We start from the raw sequence: 16,337 nt of genomic DNA, 5'->3' as shown, positions 1-16,337 counted from the left end.
GGTCAGACAGGGGGCTCAATAAATCTTTAGTTCCGTGGACTCCCCTCACGGAATGGTTGAAGGAGAAAGCTTTTTGCAAATGACTGGAAAGCCCTTTGCAAATATAAAGTGCTTATTTAGATGCAAACTAAAAATCCAAGGTGCCTGTGACTCATCTGGTACCTATTGTGCTCGCTGCAGAGACGCGGAGGCTTGCCTGTGTGATGGGTGCCGTTTGAGAGCCACTTAAAGAACTCCCTGGTGAATGAATTTGGTTGCATTATTCCTGGGCTCCTTGCGGAGGACTCGAATTCTCACCGCTTGCTCGGATCTTGTCCTGCTCCTTTGACACTTTCTCAGCCCTCTCCCCGAGTTAGTTCTGACCCAGGATGTGGCGGGAGGGGGCTGGCCTACTGGGAGGCAAGGAGCCAAGGGCGGGTTAGGGGGTTGTGCTCACCCACTCTGCTTTTTACAAAAGAAAAGGCGGCATTAATCCCAACATCCAGAGCTATGCCTACGAATCTAATGACAATGGCATTACTTGCTTTCAAAACCCCTTTTATCATTTCCTTTTCTTTCCTATCTCTTACCACCCTGTTATTACAGATCAGGGCTTCATGACCAAAAAATGCTGAATCCATTTGGTCAAGTTTGTCAGACGGGTGACTAGCATTGTGTGAAGACCAAAGGTCTGCATGAATGACTGCATTTTTAATGAATTGACCAACTATTTGGCATCCCATGAACAGAATTTAATGCTGTGTACTGCAAACTGCTGTGAAGGATAATGGAGACGGCTTTTCCAAGGCCTATTTTCAGTCCTAGAAGAGAAAGGAGGCTCCATTTGAAGTTTGGTGAGGATTGGTTCCTATAGACCTACAGGCCAAGAGGGGTGCATCCTTGTCCTTTGCGGTCTAAGGCAGGACCTGTTCCTCAGGTTGCAGGTAGGTGAATGGTATGCATTCTGGGAGTTCTCCCTGTATGGGACAGAAGCCAGTTCAAGGTTTGTTCTTGTTGGTTGTATCTACTAGGTGGTGCAAGTAGAAGCGTGTGTTAAGCATGACCGCTGCCAACAAAATGGTGCTTTTGTGCAAGTTACAAAAAGATACCCTCTCCTGGCTGGTAAAGGGCACCCTCTCTTGGTTTCCTCAAGGCTTGGCAATGAAGCCCTTGGCTGAATTCGGTTCCCACACTCCAGGGCACAGCCTGCACAGCCTCACCTGCCAGCGGCATGTGTGAGAATGTGTGTGGGTGGAGTGTATAGGCCACACTTTCCAAGATGGTAGAGGGTAGGGTCGGACCTGGAAGGCTGGGAGGCGGCTGTCCCAGAGCCTCTTCTAGAAGCTCTCTTTATACAGTTCTTCCCTCCCTCCTCCAAGGCTGATCCGATCCTACTCCCTCATGTCCTTTCTGAAGGTGCATATTTGTGATATAAGCAGTGGCTACCCTCAGGCAGGGACCACCGGATTCAGGATTCAGTTAATATTCCCTTTTTTTTGGCCGCGCCAGGTGGCTTGCGGAATCTTAGTTCCCTTGCCAGGGACTGAACCTGGGCCCTCGGCAGTGAAAGCGCAGAGCCCTAACCACTGGACCGCCAGGGAAATTCCCTGGTTTAATATTCCTTGTTCAAAGCTCTGTAATAGGCACAGCGGGGAGATTCACAGGTAATGAGGAACTAGGATGATATAATAGTTTGGGGTGGTGGAGGTGATGCTATAGCAAACCAGATGCAGTCTATTACTTCTGTAAATGATATATTTCTGAGAGCATGTACTAAAACATGTACTAAATGTTCGGAAATCACACAAAAGACTTAGATGTTATTGGAGGAATTCTGTTCTCAGAGAGATAAAAATATTATAAAATCACTAACTATCCCTTCACTTTTTAACAGCTTTATCAAGATATAATTTGCATACCACACAATTCATCTAAGTATACAACTCAATGTGGATTTTTTGGGTATATTTACAGTTATGCAACTGTATCCCTTTATTTTTAACACATTCTTTAATGGTATTAGTTTCAGCATTATGGACACGTTCTTTAATTTTCCTTCTCAGGCTAGCCAATCAAGTAATAAAAGTCAAGTGATAGCCAAGCAAATGATAAAAGTCAAAGCCCACCGAGCTGTCTGGTTGGGTTTGCAGTATCACTAGAGGATAGGGTTTTCATGCCCATTCTTTGGTTACACACATGCAAGGAAGTTTAGGGCTGTTGATACAGAGGGCACAACAGTGGGTCACGTGAATGTCACACTTGGGGACGTGAGGAGGACGTGTATTAGGACTCCTGCAAAGGGAGCCTGGAGATGCCACAGATGGTTACAGAGGAAGCACTGTGAGAGTACAGGGGTGACTGAATTAAGCTGTAGACATTTGGAAGGGCTTCACGGAAAAGGGGGGCCAGTGTGATCGGCCTTGGAGCACGAGAGGGCTAGAGGGCAACCCAGAAAGAGATGAGATTGAAAAACTAACGTGAGGCCATATTGTGGAAAACTTTGAATCTTAGGCTGTGAAGGTAACTTCAGTTTTTATTCCACAGGCCAGGGAGACACTGAAGGGTTTTGAGTAGGGCAATAGACATTCGGGCTTTACTTCCGGGGGAATAATTCTGAGAGTGGTTGAAGGGCCAATTAGGAGGCTGTGGCAGAAGTCTAGGTGGGAGGTCATAGGAGCCCCAAATAAGCAGGTGAGGTAAGAAGGGAAAGATAGGTCACATTTGGAAAGCATTTCAGAAATAGAGTCTGTAAGCGTTGATTGCTTAGATGTGGGAGATGAGGAAGAGAAAGGTGTCGAACAAAATCCAAGTTTTCAGGAGAATGATGTTGTCAGTAAGAGATCATCAAGTCAAGATGGTTTGGTGCTGTGATGGTTTGATGGTTTGGTTTTTAACATGTTGCCTTGTAGGAGCCAGTGGTATATCCAGGAAGTAATGTGGTCTGGATATCAGGGGAGAAATTAGGGGTGAGGCTGGAGATTTGAGGAGCCTTAGCACAAAGCCTGAGATTGTTAGCTTGGAGTCAGATAGACATGAATTCAAATCCTGACACTGCTTCTCCTCAGCTGTGTGACTGTGCAAATTCCTTAATTAGTCTAAGAAGCTGGAAATGAAGATAGTAATAGTACCTGAGAGTTGTTGTGAAGGGGAAACGAGTTAAGGCTTTGCTGTTGGCGCTATGGAGTGGATGGATAATATTCCTGGGAGAGACTGTAGGAAAAGAAGAGGTGGACGGGGACTTGGAGAAGGGAAGATTGGAGGCTCTTTTTTTTTTTTTTTTTTTTTTGCGGTACACGGGCCTCTCACTGCCGTGGCCCCTCCCGTTGCGGAGCACAGGCTCCGGACGCACAGGCTCAGCGGCCATGGCTCACGGGCCCAGCCGCTCCGCGGCATGTGGGATCTTTCTGGACCGGGGCACGAACCCGTGTCCCCTGCATCGGCAGGCGGACTCTCAACAACTGCGCCACCAGGGAAGCCCTAGATTGGAGGCTCTTGATTGGCAACAGGGGCCATAAGCTCGAAAGCGACTTCCTTTCCCCAGGGTGCTCAGTGTCCTTGGAAAGCCATGGCAGATGTCCTTGGAGCCATGGCAGATCTAAGACTCAGGGAGGGGAAAGGGGAAGAGGAGAGGAAACTGAAAGAGAGGGGAAGAGAGGAACAGAGGTCCCCAGAGCCGAGGCGGTACACTCTTAGGGATAGAGAATGATGTTACTCTGGTGGAACACACAAAGGCTCTAGTCAAAATCCCAGAACTCCACTCCAGCAACCAAAAGGCAATTCTAAAAAACATTGTTCTTTACTTGTTTTTCTTAAACTCTATGAAGGAAATAAATAAATAGGGCACAGCCACATCTTCTAAAATTACCATTCTCCACTCCTCTCTCCCTCCTCACAGGTACTCCCAAGCTCCCAAGCTTTTCTCTCCCCTCTCTGTCTTTTGCCCCTGCTCTATCTCCCTCCCTTTACCAAAACACAATAACAACAGGAACAGTCTCTCCTAACTGTGTCAGCTCATCTCACCTCTTTGTCCCCCTCACCTTTTCTCCCCACAAAAAATTAGGAATCACAAAAGCCCCAAGGGTGGTGGAAAAGCAAAACCAGAATCCTCTGGGGGAAAGGAAAGCTTATAGGATAGTTATTTCTCTCCTGTCACAGGAGTTTCCTCTCACCTACAAACCATCGCTTAAAAGAAAAAGAGAGAAAAGAAAATGTCCCAGAGTTAAGTTGTACATGGCAGTGACCCCAGTGCCATCAGATGCAAAGCCTGTGCCTTGAATATAGCAAGAGCAGCTTCCCTAGGTGGTTTCCCCCACCACCTGACCTAGGCCACCTCTTTCCTAAGTCTGGAAGGGAAGCCCAGCCTTACCTGTCGATGCTGATGGCACAGAGGTTCAGGATGCTGGCTGTACACATCATGACATCCAGAGTGACGAAAACATCACAGCAAACTCGGCTGAAATTCCAGACTCCGCCTGTCACCTGGGTGTCAGAGACAAGGATGTCAGTGTTTCCCCCCAGCGAAGAGACAGCAACCCACTCGACTCTACCACCTTCCCTAGGCTGCCCTGCACAGACGAAGACATGCCCACCCTGTTGGTACAACATCATTACCAAGGGTAGGTAGGCATCGAGGGACTGTCAGGCTGCCCAAGACTGGTCGCCCAAGAAAGGACAAATCCATGTTAGTGCTGGAAGGGATCTTCCAAATCAATTAGTCCAGCATTTCTCAAAGTGTGGTCCACAGCGGGGTGCTCATTAAAGATGTAGATTTCTGAACCCTTCCTTAGACCTCCTGAGCCACAGTCTCTGGATCTGGGGCCCATGAATCTTCGTTTTTAAATAAATAAATCCCCCTGTCTCCCATCACACCAAGGTCTGTGAATTGCTGATCTGGTTCAAACTCAGGAGGCAACTAAAGGTCATCGTGGTTAAGTGATACGCCCATAGATGCACAGCTGGGAGTAAAAGAACTTGGGTGACTGCCAGATGTGTGCACCGTGCCAAAACTGCCTCTCTGAAGCCCTCCCCCCAGTGGAGAGCTCACCATACACCAGGAAATAAACTGAGAACACATTTTTCATCAAACTTACCTCCAAAATGAAAATCTGTCTGGCTTCCGGTTTTGAAGCTTTATAGATGTTTGAACAACATCTATAAGAGCCTATGTAAAATAAATTCGTGCTGGTGTGCCTGCCTTCGTCACCATGGTCCCACTCACCAAGAGGTCGGGGGAAGGTGTGTCCAGGGCATTGGAAATGGGCCCAGATCCTCTTTACTATCCATGGAATCACTGAGGATGGTTCTGACCTCACGCATTTACCCGTGTTCCAAGCTCCATAACTCCTCCGAGTAACACTTATAAGTAAGTCAGGAATTTAATTTAAGTGATATTTAATTTAATATTTAATTTAATTTAATTTAATTTAATTTAATTTAAGTGATATTTAATTTAATTTAAGTGATATTCTAGCACATTTCTATTTTCTTTAAAAATTTTTTTACATTACCTAATTGAGCCAGAGAGATATGCTAGGGAGATTATCACTTTCATCCACAGATGCCACTCTTGGGGCCCCGAGGCTTTTGTGCATTTGTCAGCTTCCTGCCCTTGGGGCTGCCATTCTTGGGCACCACTGTTCTCAAGGGGAAACCTGTGAAGCTTTGTACCCCAGGCTATAACTGGGTGTTCATGTTATCTCTGCTGGGCAGGCCCAATGGCTATTCAAGAGAAAAGGGAGTGAAACATAGGTACGGTCGCCTCTGAAGTAGGCTCTCAAGGAAAAAAGCTACAAAAAATAGTGCCTGAAGATGCTGTTGGCCCTCTGTCTAATTTTTCTCATCCAAGATGCTGGTTATATCACCAGGCCACTTGACTATACATCATTGTTTTATGGCACTAATGCACGTTCCTGAAAGGCTCGCTCTCTTTCCCCTTCCCTACTAATTTCTTTCCCCTTAGATTTATTTCCTTTTCAGCATTTGATCTTTTCCCTATATTTGGTCATTTCCAAGCTCTACTATGAGAAACTCTGATCGAAAATATTTTGTTTAAAAGCAACAATGAAAAGTTCAAACTACGGTTGAAGTCATCATTTTTGTTCATTTAGTTGTGGATTTACTTTCTCTCTTTTAGTCCAACCATTTGGCTCTATGTAAATAAAAGCTTAATATGAATTTTAAAGGAATTCTGAGAATGAAAACTTTTTTAAAGGGACATGTATAGTCATAACACAATAAGAGGAACCAGGATAATAGAAGATGGTTTTGCTCAATCCATAGGACAGTTGTATGCTGTAAAAGCTTCTTGCAAAAGGTGAAATTTGTATACTAAATCTCTTTTAACATATGTTTACTATGCAATTTACGTCTTAAATTGGGGAAAACCACTTTTTTTTTTTTTCAAAATTGTGAGTGCCTGTTTGCGTACATATGTTGGGGGACAGTGTAGGTGAGAGAGGATCATTAGAACAATAGAAAGCTGCAGGCTTGCTGGATGTGCTGTTTGTTCGTTTATTTGTTTGCTCATTTGTCCATTTATTCATTCATAAAACAAGTACTGTGAAACTCCTAATACTTAGTTCATTGGAGGAGGGTATGTTATGTGCTTTAAATTTTTTTAAAAAATTTATTTATTTTTGACTGTGTTGGGTCTTCATTGCTGCGCTTGGGCTTTCTCTAGTTGCGGTAAGCAGAGGCTACTCTTCGTTGCGAGTGTGTGGACTTCTCATTGCAGTGGCTTCTCTTGTTGTGGAGCACAGGCTCTAGGCGTGCGGGCTTCAGTTGTCGTGGCTTACGGGCTCTAGAGCGCAGGCTCAGTAGTTGTGGCGCACGGGCTTAGTTGCTCTGCGGCATGTGGGATCTTACCAGCCCAGGGCTCAAACCTGTGTCCCCTGTATCGGCAGGCAGATTCTTAACCATTGCACCACCAGGGAAGCCCTGTTACGTGTTTTAAGAGGTTTTTAAAAAAGATCTTCAGGCCCTGTTCTTGAAGAGAACTGGAGAAGCAAGCCATTCTTAAATAAAGTAACTAGAGATCATCATGAGATCCTAATATCATTAATACAAGCTAACATTTATTGAGAACTCAATCTATGTGTGTCATCAACCCATATGACCCATTCCAGAAAGTTCTGTAACTTTGAAACATTGATTCTGATAACTTAATACCTGAATTTTTAAAAACTGTATATGCTCTTAAAGCTTTTTGAAGACAAATTATACACTTATTTAATAGGAGATTAAATGACTGCAACTTAGTCAACCTGATAGGAGCAGGGACTTTTACTTGTTTGCTGCTGCATCCAGGCTCCTAGAGCAATGCCCAGCCTGCAAGTATATTCTGACAGAAGGAATGGTCTCTGACGTAATCTGTGTTAATACTAATAATTACCGATGTCTGAACTTTACATACATGGCCTCTATTGCTGATTATGGTCCTGTGAGAGAGGACTATTGTTATCTTCATTGCAGAGAAAGAAACTAAAGCTTGGGGAGGTTCAGTACCTTGCCCAGAGAGGCATGGCTATAGAGGCAGGTGGGGCACTGGAATGTAGGTTGTTACACACCTGCGGTATGGGGGTATCAGGCGAGGAAGGGGCAGCTGTTGGAAAGGGATGGAAGGGGGTGGCCACAAGGGAGAAGGAGAAAACCTTGTACCATCAAGGATTTTTGTGTGACAGACCGCATCAACCCCCTTCTAGGGAATGAGACGCCTCCTTCGGATTGCTCGTATCCCAGGGTTGTAGAAAAACAGCGCAAAACAGTGGGGGCTACTGACCTTGGGGCCTAGTGAAAGTATGTACCTGGCAGATTTCTTTGGTCCCTGGTTTCTTGAGCCCCTAAGGACCAAAGCCCTCAAGCTGCCCTCTGGCTTCCAGGCCCCCACTGTGCTACCCCATTCTGGCTCTCCTCTCATCCTGTCTCCAACTCTGCCAGCAAAATCCCCATTCACTCCTTGATCTCAGCTAAGTGTCAAGAAGAAAACAACCTGATTAGCTAATTTAAGTAATTCCCGCTAAGGTGCCATCACTTGGTTTTCCCTAATTGGTGGGATGTGTAATGGAAACACTTAAGTCCTCCACGCCAAGTAAATAATAGTGAAAGATCAATAAAGAGCTGAAAGGGCCAAGAACATGCTAAGTAACTATTACAGCAACCAAATGAGGTAAATGTTCTTTCCAATTTATAGATAAAGAAATGGAGTCTGAGAGGGGTTGAATAATTTGCCTAAGGACACATAGCTAGTAAAAGTAGCTGGGGGCTTCCCTGGTGGCGCAGTGGTTGAGAGTCCACCTGCCGATGCAGGGGACACGGGTTCGTGCCCCGGTCCGGGAAGATCCCACATGGCGCAGAGCGGCTGGGCCCGTGAGCCATGGCCGCTGAGCCTGCGCGTCCGGAGCCTGTGCTCTGCAACGGGAGAGGCCACAACAGTGAGAGGCCCATGTACAGCAAAAAAAAAAAAAAAAAAAAAAAAGTAGCTGGAATTTCAAACCCTTAATATCAACCATTACTCTGTTTTGCCTCTCAGAGGTCAGCACCCCGACACGCTGCTTCTGGGAAGTGTACAGTTTAACTCCATTCTCATATCATAGGAGGGAGAAGAGTTGGCATTGGTCCGTCTACCCACCCACATAGCCGGTGTTCACTGAGGGTCCATTATAGGGCTGATACCTTGCTGGGGTGGATGTACTGAAATGAATTAAACCTGTTTTTGTTCCCAGGGCCTCAGAATATAGTATCTGTGTGTTAGGGGGAGTCATGTGTGAATGGGAAGGGATGAACTGAGGGCCCAGGAGATGGACGCTAAGAAAATAACTATGATACAGTATGATAAGTGCTGACAGTGAGATGAGTACTACAGAGTGTTGGGAGAACATGAAAGGTAAAGTGATTTTTGAAATTAAAGGAGAAACAAAGCAAAGCAAAAAAAAAAAAAAATCTGATTGATTTAAGGCTTTTTAGAAACATGATTCTACCTTCCTCCTAAATTTTAATGAATAAAACTCACTTTGGAATTAAACAGCGGCCAGATGGTGTTACTCTCACTTGCTAATGAATATAACTAACTCCCTTTGGCAATACAGAAGGTGGGAGAAGCAAGAGTGTCTTCAGGTACTAAAGTTGGCTATTGATTTTCAACAGACACAGCCTAAGGCAGCATTTCCCAAATTTTCTGATAAGGCAGCATTTCCCAAATCACCTGAGGCTCTTGTTAAAATGATTCTTAGGCCCTACTCAGAATAATGTCCCTCCAGTGATTTTTGCTGCCTGGGAGGGTTGGGAAATGCTGGCTCTAGGGGGTGTGGGGGCATGACTTTGTCCCTAAAGAATATATCTATATCTATATCTATATCTATATCTATATCCATATATCTGAGTCACTTTGCTGTACAGCAGAAATGAACACAACATTGTAAATCAACTGTACTTCAGTAAAATTTAAAAATATATATATTAAAAAAGAAAGAGGGCTTCCCTGGTGGCGCAGTGGTTGAGAGTCTGCCTGCTGATGCAGGGGACATGGGTTCGTGCCCCAGTCTGGGAGGATCCCACGTGCCGCGGAGCGGCTGGGCCTGTGAGCCAGCTGAGCCTGTGCGTCCGGAGCCTGTGCTCCGCAACGGGAGAGGCCACAGCAGTGAGAGGCCCATGTACCACAAAAAAAAAAAAAAGAAAGAAAGAAATGGTTGTCCCTAGAGCCCCTTAAGCATTCTTTATCCCTTGGATGCCTTTGGCCTCATAGTTCCTTCTCAGAAGAATGTTTTTAAATGCATGAAATAAAATACAGTGGATCACAAAGGATAGTGATTATATCAAAATATAGTTACCAAAGTTTTTTTTTAAAAAATATGTGATTCTTTAAGAATGCACTAAATGACAAGACCTAGTAGTTTCGAAGCACTGATGAGTGTAAATGGTATTAGGGGTCTGCAAAAACTGTAATGCGATTTGAAAATATAAATATCTGTGATTTCCACTGGGGACGCTAAGGATTTCTTCTGCTGTGGGTTGATGCTGACATTCATAATTGAAGGAAGTGCTTAATTTCGGTTTAGTGAAAATAAAGAAGTAATTTTATTTAGATCCAAGTTGATGGACTCCTCAGGTTAAGAACTCCTGTTCTAAGGGATGGATTTTGAGTTGTTTGTGGGAGATATCCAAGGAGCAAAGATGGAATTACTTCTCTAATTAGCCTCTTCATTCCCTTTTTGTTTGCCACATTTGAAATCCTTTTTTTTCTTCCTCCCTCCCTCCCTCCCTCCCTCCTTCCTTCCTTCCTTCCTTCCTCCTTTTCTTTCTTTTTTTTGCAGGAGGCGATTGCTGTGGGACAAAATAGGGTACTAAATAAGGATTTTTCACTTCTCTGAATCCCAATTTCCTCATCTGTGAAATGGGGTTTTTACAGATTAGTGGTTCCTACCTGTCAGTTTGTAGCAGATGGCCAGCTGGCTGCACAAATCAGCTGGGGTGGGAATGGGCCTGGGACTAAGGGCTTGTTACAGTTGCTATAGACTTTCAGGACCACCCCTAGAAATTCCGGTTTGGTAGATCTGGGGTACACCCATCAGTCTGTATTTTGAACAAGCAGCTCCCCGTCATAAAGGTTTAGCTCAAAGTTTAGGTTCATGAGAGTCATGGAGGAGCTCTTTTAAAGTGCAGACCCTGAGGCCCATGCCCACAGAGAATCCCGGTCACTGGGATGTGGCCAGAAATTTCTTGAGGTTGGATCATACGTTAGAAATGGCGGCAGAAATACTCTCCAAGCCCTTCCAGCTTTCACAGTCTATGACTTCCAGAAAAATCCAGACTTTGGTGAAGAGACTGCGAGAACCCCCTGCCTTTGTTTTCCAGTAGGGAGCTTTTAAATTGCTATCATCTGGGGTTTTTTGAACAATGGTAAAATTCTTCTTAAAAAAGTCTTTATTTTTAATAATCAATATCATTACGAGTCCAAAGGCACCTGTCTCCCAAAACAGCACTGCTTCTTCCTGCCATCATTCTCTGACCTTCGATCAGGCTCTCTATGGCGAGTTTCCCTGCCTGAACCCACTTGGCACTTTTTTGCTTGTTTATATACCCTAACCCTCAAATCTTTTCTCCAGTCCACACTGGGACCTAAGTACTCTGACTTTAGTATTCTAAATGTCCCCCTGGTTGCTTACGCTGCCTTTCTGCCCTGATACAAGTGTATTAAACATCACAAAAGGTGCTTAACCAAGTGGAACAAAATGGAATGTTGGTGCTTAGAGAGGGAGCTCCAAACAGATTGCAGCTTCTAGAGCAGGAAATTAAAAACTTGAGAGCGAATCTGAGATAGAACTCTTTGGTACAGAACAGAAAAGAGTTTTCATGAAAATGCTGCAAACTGAATTACAGAGATGGCCAGACCAGGGCTCTCTGGAATATAATTTACTCTGAGGTCACCTGCATGGCTCTTGTCCTCAACTTCTCTGCTAGGCCTGAGGACTGAGGAAACTGAAGAAGGTCAGTGACGGGCCCCCGCTAGTCCCTTTTAATATATTGTCCAGGCCCAGTCTTCTGTGTACCTTCATGATGAGAATGGTACCAGCGAAGGCCACTGTGGTGCATACTTGCTGACTGTCTTCTCTCCTCTTTCCAATAGTCCTTGGATTCCACTGGGAACCCCTGAGATTCCTGAGCAGTTGATGTGGTCTATGGAAGGTACACATAACCTATGCTAAACTGACTATTCTATTCAGTGATTAGTTCAGAGAAAATTGTGTGCCATAAGCCAGTCCAATCCAAGTACATCTTGACACTTCTACTAGAAATTCTGGGACATGGATTTTCTCTTTTGCTGTGAATGGTGTGGTGCACACCTGTGAGGTCTACAGCTTACCCTTTGCCTGTGGATAAGGTCAGTATATGGAAGAAGACAGAGCTGAGAGAACTGTAGAGAAATGGAACTGGAGCCCTGTTCAAATTGTGCCTGCAGCCCACCCTACCACAGGACTTTTATTTTTTTGTGGTACGCGGGCCTCTCACCGTTGCGACCTCTCCCGTTGCAGAGCACAGGCTCTGGGCGCGCAGGCTCAGCGGCCATGGCTCACAGGCCCAGCCGCTCTGCGGCACGTGGGATCTTCCCGGACCAGGGCACGAACCCGCGTCCCCTGCATCGGCAGGCGGACTCTCAACAACTGCGTCACCAGGGAAGCCCCCACAGGACTTTTAAACTTGCTGGCATGAGAGCCAATGCATTCTGTTCATTGTTTAAGTCAATCGGAGTTAAGGTTTCTTTTACTTAACAATAAAACTGTCTAAACTGAGATATTTATAGATCACACTTTTTAGTTATCGAAGCATTTTTTTCAGTTGATGACAGTTGAGCCTAAATCAACCTTGTGAGGTAGGGAAAGTGTAGTTGTCACTTTCATTTTATTCATTTAACTCCACGCCTTCTGACTCCCAATTCTGAGTCTTTCTCACAGCACAACCTTGCATCAGAATAACATTCATCCCAGTGAATTCCAGAAGAAGCACAAAGTTATATGACATTTTATTGCCTACATCACCCCCACATCTTTTTTAATAAAACCCACATTTTCACTTTTCCTTTTCTATCCTCCCTTGCATCTAAAAGTGGCCTTATGTTCCAGGTGTAGCCAAATGCAGTTCCTTAGGGAGATGCTTCAAGCCACTCCAAGGAAAGGGCTTTTATTTACTTTTTCTTTTTCTGCCGTCCCCACCCATCCTATTTTTGAGTATGGCCGTGATGCTTGGGGCTATGGCAGCCCTCTTGTGAGTAGCATGAGGAAGTGAGTTTGCCAAGGATGATGAACAGAAAGAATGGGAGTCTGGTCCTTGATGACACCTGAAGCAGCTGAACCAATACCAACAGAACTCCTTCCTCCAGAATTCTGTTTATGTGAGAAAAGGAACTCCTATTTGTTTAAGCCACAGTGAGTCAAATTTTCCAATATTTACAGTCAAAACATTCATAACTCATATATACTGGTACCTGTCATGATGAGCCAGTTTTCCTCTGAAGGAAGGGGTCTGGCCAATGTGAGCCAATATTCCCTTCAAACAAGATGGATACATTCAAATCAAAGCACAGGAAGCTGGGAATTTGACAGCTAATTTGGCCCCCTCATGGTGTTCTTATGTTTGTTCTGTCCTCCTGGGGGCCCTCAAACCTCCAGCAGTCTCTGTGGTCAACACTGCATCCTTTCCTCTTTTCAAGGGAGCTCTTTGGTATGATCTTCTAATTACTAGACCAGCTACTCATCATTAGGACAAGTTAGTGAGAGTAACACTTTTTGCTCTTCTCTGAGACATGTGAATTCATGTATTCACGATCACTTTAAGAGCTCAAAGTGCTCTTTTCTGTCGTTAAAGCACCCAGTCTACTTCTGAGGTCCACAGAAAGCAGGCAGGCATTTAAGACTAAGGGAAATATACAGACTGGGGTGGGATAGGGAGACCTGATCCTTTGGAATAGAGCCTTCTATTATCTTAACTGGTTGTCTGTTAATGATGGCTGCCTAACGTCATATTCTGTCTTTTATTGAGACAGACCCTTAGTTGACTGTTGGGGAAAGTGACGTAGAGATACTAAGCTGCAATTACTAGAGCCTTGAAGCAAGTGGGTAGGACCAAAAAGAGGTCACAAAGCCCATTTCCCAGTGGAGAGATGTCTCTGCTCCCTCACATATTTTTTGTATGATTTTAAACTTATGTGACCGTACTCTTGATTACTGAACACCTACCTGTTATAAACAACCTGTTGGACAGAGGGCATCTTGGTTTTAATGAGGGAAAACAAGAGCTCCAGCAGAGCTCTTCTCACAGGGGAAAACCCATAGATACAACCTGCAGAGAGTCCACTAAGGCCTTTCGCAAGATTTCATGCTGGCCCTCTGTTGCTCAGTTGCTCCTCTATGCTTAGCAGTAGAGTGGGCGTACCACCCATACTGGCAGGTGTGGCTAGAAGGGGATGCCAGGGGTATCTAGTGTGAGAAGGTCACAGTGTCCATCTCCTATACCTGTACCTACAGAGATTTTCCAATATAATCCATTCAGAGTCCTGGAAGCAATCACAAATGGACAGCAAATGAGTGCCCTGAGTGCACAGACACCAAAAGGCTGGTTTTATTTCAGAGGCCATTAAAATGCTTATCAGAGTGAAGGTTCTCTTCCTGCCTTTCTTTCTGACATTCATCCTTTGGCAGACATAAGAATCCTTGTAATGTATAGGGATGGACAGAAACACTTTTGAGGAGGGTGTGGTGATGTTCTGAATCATTGACTAATCCATCCACACTGGGTTGTAGCACCTAAAGTCTGCCTCACTCTTGAACAGAAATATCATATACTTCTAACTCCTTTTCAGTATCCTTATTAAAAAATAAAATAAATGTAAATAGTTCATTGTAACAATAGATGTAGCTGCAGATGGTATAAGCAGGAATGGCCCATCTAATGCATACATTGCAGACCAGATTCATTTAATCATTCATACATCAAATATTTATTTAGTACATATTATGTGCCAGGTAGTATGTTTGGACTACAGGGAAAAAAAGAACAAAGACATAGCTTCTGACTTCAAGGATGTCTCGGCCTAATTGGGTTGACAGAAAGGTCAAGATAATTACAAGACCCTTTGACATCAAGATAATCCTAACTGGGAAAAATTAACGCATATTTTTTTCTCTGAGTATTCCCTTAGGCTTTAAATCTATCCCAATCAGCCTAGTTGTTTTTATTCTTTTCCTTTCCTTTTCTATCTCCTTGATTTCTTTCTTTAATGTCTCCCCATTGAGATCATAAGTCTAATTTTAGTTCCCAGTCATTCTTTAATATGGTTACTCGCCTAAGCAGTCTATGTTCGAGGTTTTTGTTCTCCTGTGATATGTCATACTTAATTAACTGTCATCTTCACTATTAATATTAACTGAGATATTAATTTGATGAATTTTAATTTCTCTTAATCATGGCATCATTTTGAGCCTTCATTGGATACCTTTTTAGAATGAAACACAGTGCAGAGGAGAAATATTAATAGGATATTAAGGGTTTAAAAAAAACTCTTTAGTAATTGCATGTTTTCCTGGTAGGAATATCTGTTTCTTGAACAGGTGTAGGCACCCTGATTTCCTTGTTAGCAAATGGATGTTTTGTCTTGATCACCTCCTGACTCTGTTTTGCACTTTCAAATGAAAATACTTTCAAATTTAAGAAATGTTTCTCTCCGGCAGAATTCTCCAGGGTCTGCTGCATTATCTAACTGGTGAGGGAGGCACCAAAAATATAAATTTGGTCTTTTCCTTTGGAAGCGGAGTCTGCAGAGAGCTGGTACCCAGGAGGAAAATGCTGAGTCCGAGGGCAACTGAACCATCAGAAGTCTAATCTACCTGCAGACTGTTCCTGCTCTCTTTTCCTCTCATTCAGTTAAAAAAGAAAATTGTTTTTTTAAAGATTAATTCCTCTGCCCCTACATGCCTCCTGCACATCGCCACCCCTATATACATTGAAACACTGATGAGGATGGCCACTGGACTGCTCCCACCCCACCCCCCGTATCTTTGCAACATGACTGGCACAGAGAGTAAGCCTGGTGCATTTCTAGGACAAGTCCCATCACTCAAGTCCAGTCACCTGGATGCTGGAGGCCTGGGGAGAGAATCATTCCCAGCTCCCTGGTTCTGACGTGGGCAAGTGATGCTGGAATAATGGTGCTCTCAGGACCTTCAGGTCCCTCATGAAAGGGCGAATGGCAGGAGCTGTCCTTCCCTCCCTAGACCCTGGATCATGGCAGGGAGCATTCTGACCCCAGATGCCAGGAGCTCACAGAAGACAAAGACAAGCACGGTCACATGGGCAGCTTGCACTTGCGACCTACTCACCTCCAGGTACACCACCCAGGGCATCACCAAGGTGGCCACCAGCAGGTCTGCCACGGCCAGGCTTACCACCAGATAGTTGGTGGTGGTCTGCAGGGCCCGTTCCTTCAGCACGGCCACACACACCAGACCATTTCCAAAGATGATGACCAGGATGAGCACGCAGTAGGAGAGGGCGTAGTAGGCATGAGGGCGGGCCCGGCTGGCCCCGGTGGAGTTCTCTGCCGCACACGTGGTGTTGATGTGGCCCCCCAGCTGGCTGAGAGGCGCCATAGCCCGGAGGGAGAGGAGGGACCGCGACACGTTTACTGAGAGGAGATAGAAAACAATGTCGGTCAAGTCAGACTCTTTGGAGCTTGGCTGCTTTGGGTACATTTTTTGATTTTTTTGATTCGATACATATTTTGGTGAGCACTTTCTATATGCTGGGCACTATTCTAAGCCCTGGATATACAGCAATGAAAAAAATAGAAAAAAATCCCTGCCCTCATGAAG

General features: G+C 44.6%; 1 protein-coding gene across 1 annotated transcript in view; it reads right to left on the bottom strand.

Moving 5' to 3' along the window:
- DRD3 (dopamine receptor D3) overlaps positions 1 to 16,130 on the bottom strand; it is a 36,437-nt gene extending 20,307 nt beyond the window's left edge. The window contains 2 exon segments of the mRNA XM_079923025.1: positions 4,346 to 4,458; positions 15,846 to 16,130. Coding sequence (XP_079779151.1) covers positions 4,346 to 4,458; positions 15,846 to 16,115 — 383 coding nt within the window. The 5' untranslated portion in view covers positions 16,116 to 16,130.
- Positions 16,131 to 16,337: the final 207 nt, after the last annotated feature.

The sequence above is a fragment of the Stenella coeruleoalba genome (assembly GCF_951394435.1).
Source record: "Stenella coeruleoalba genome assembly, chromosome: 5".
NCBI lineage: Eukaryota > Metazoa > Chordata > Mammalia > Artiodactyla > Delphinidae > Stenella > Stenella coeruleoalba.
This window is presented reverse-complemented; position numbering and strand designations above follow the sequence as displayed.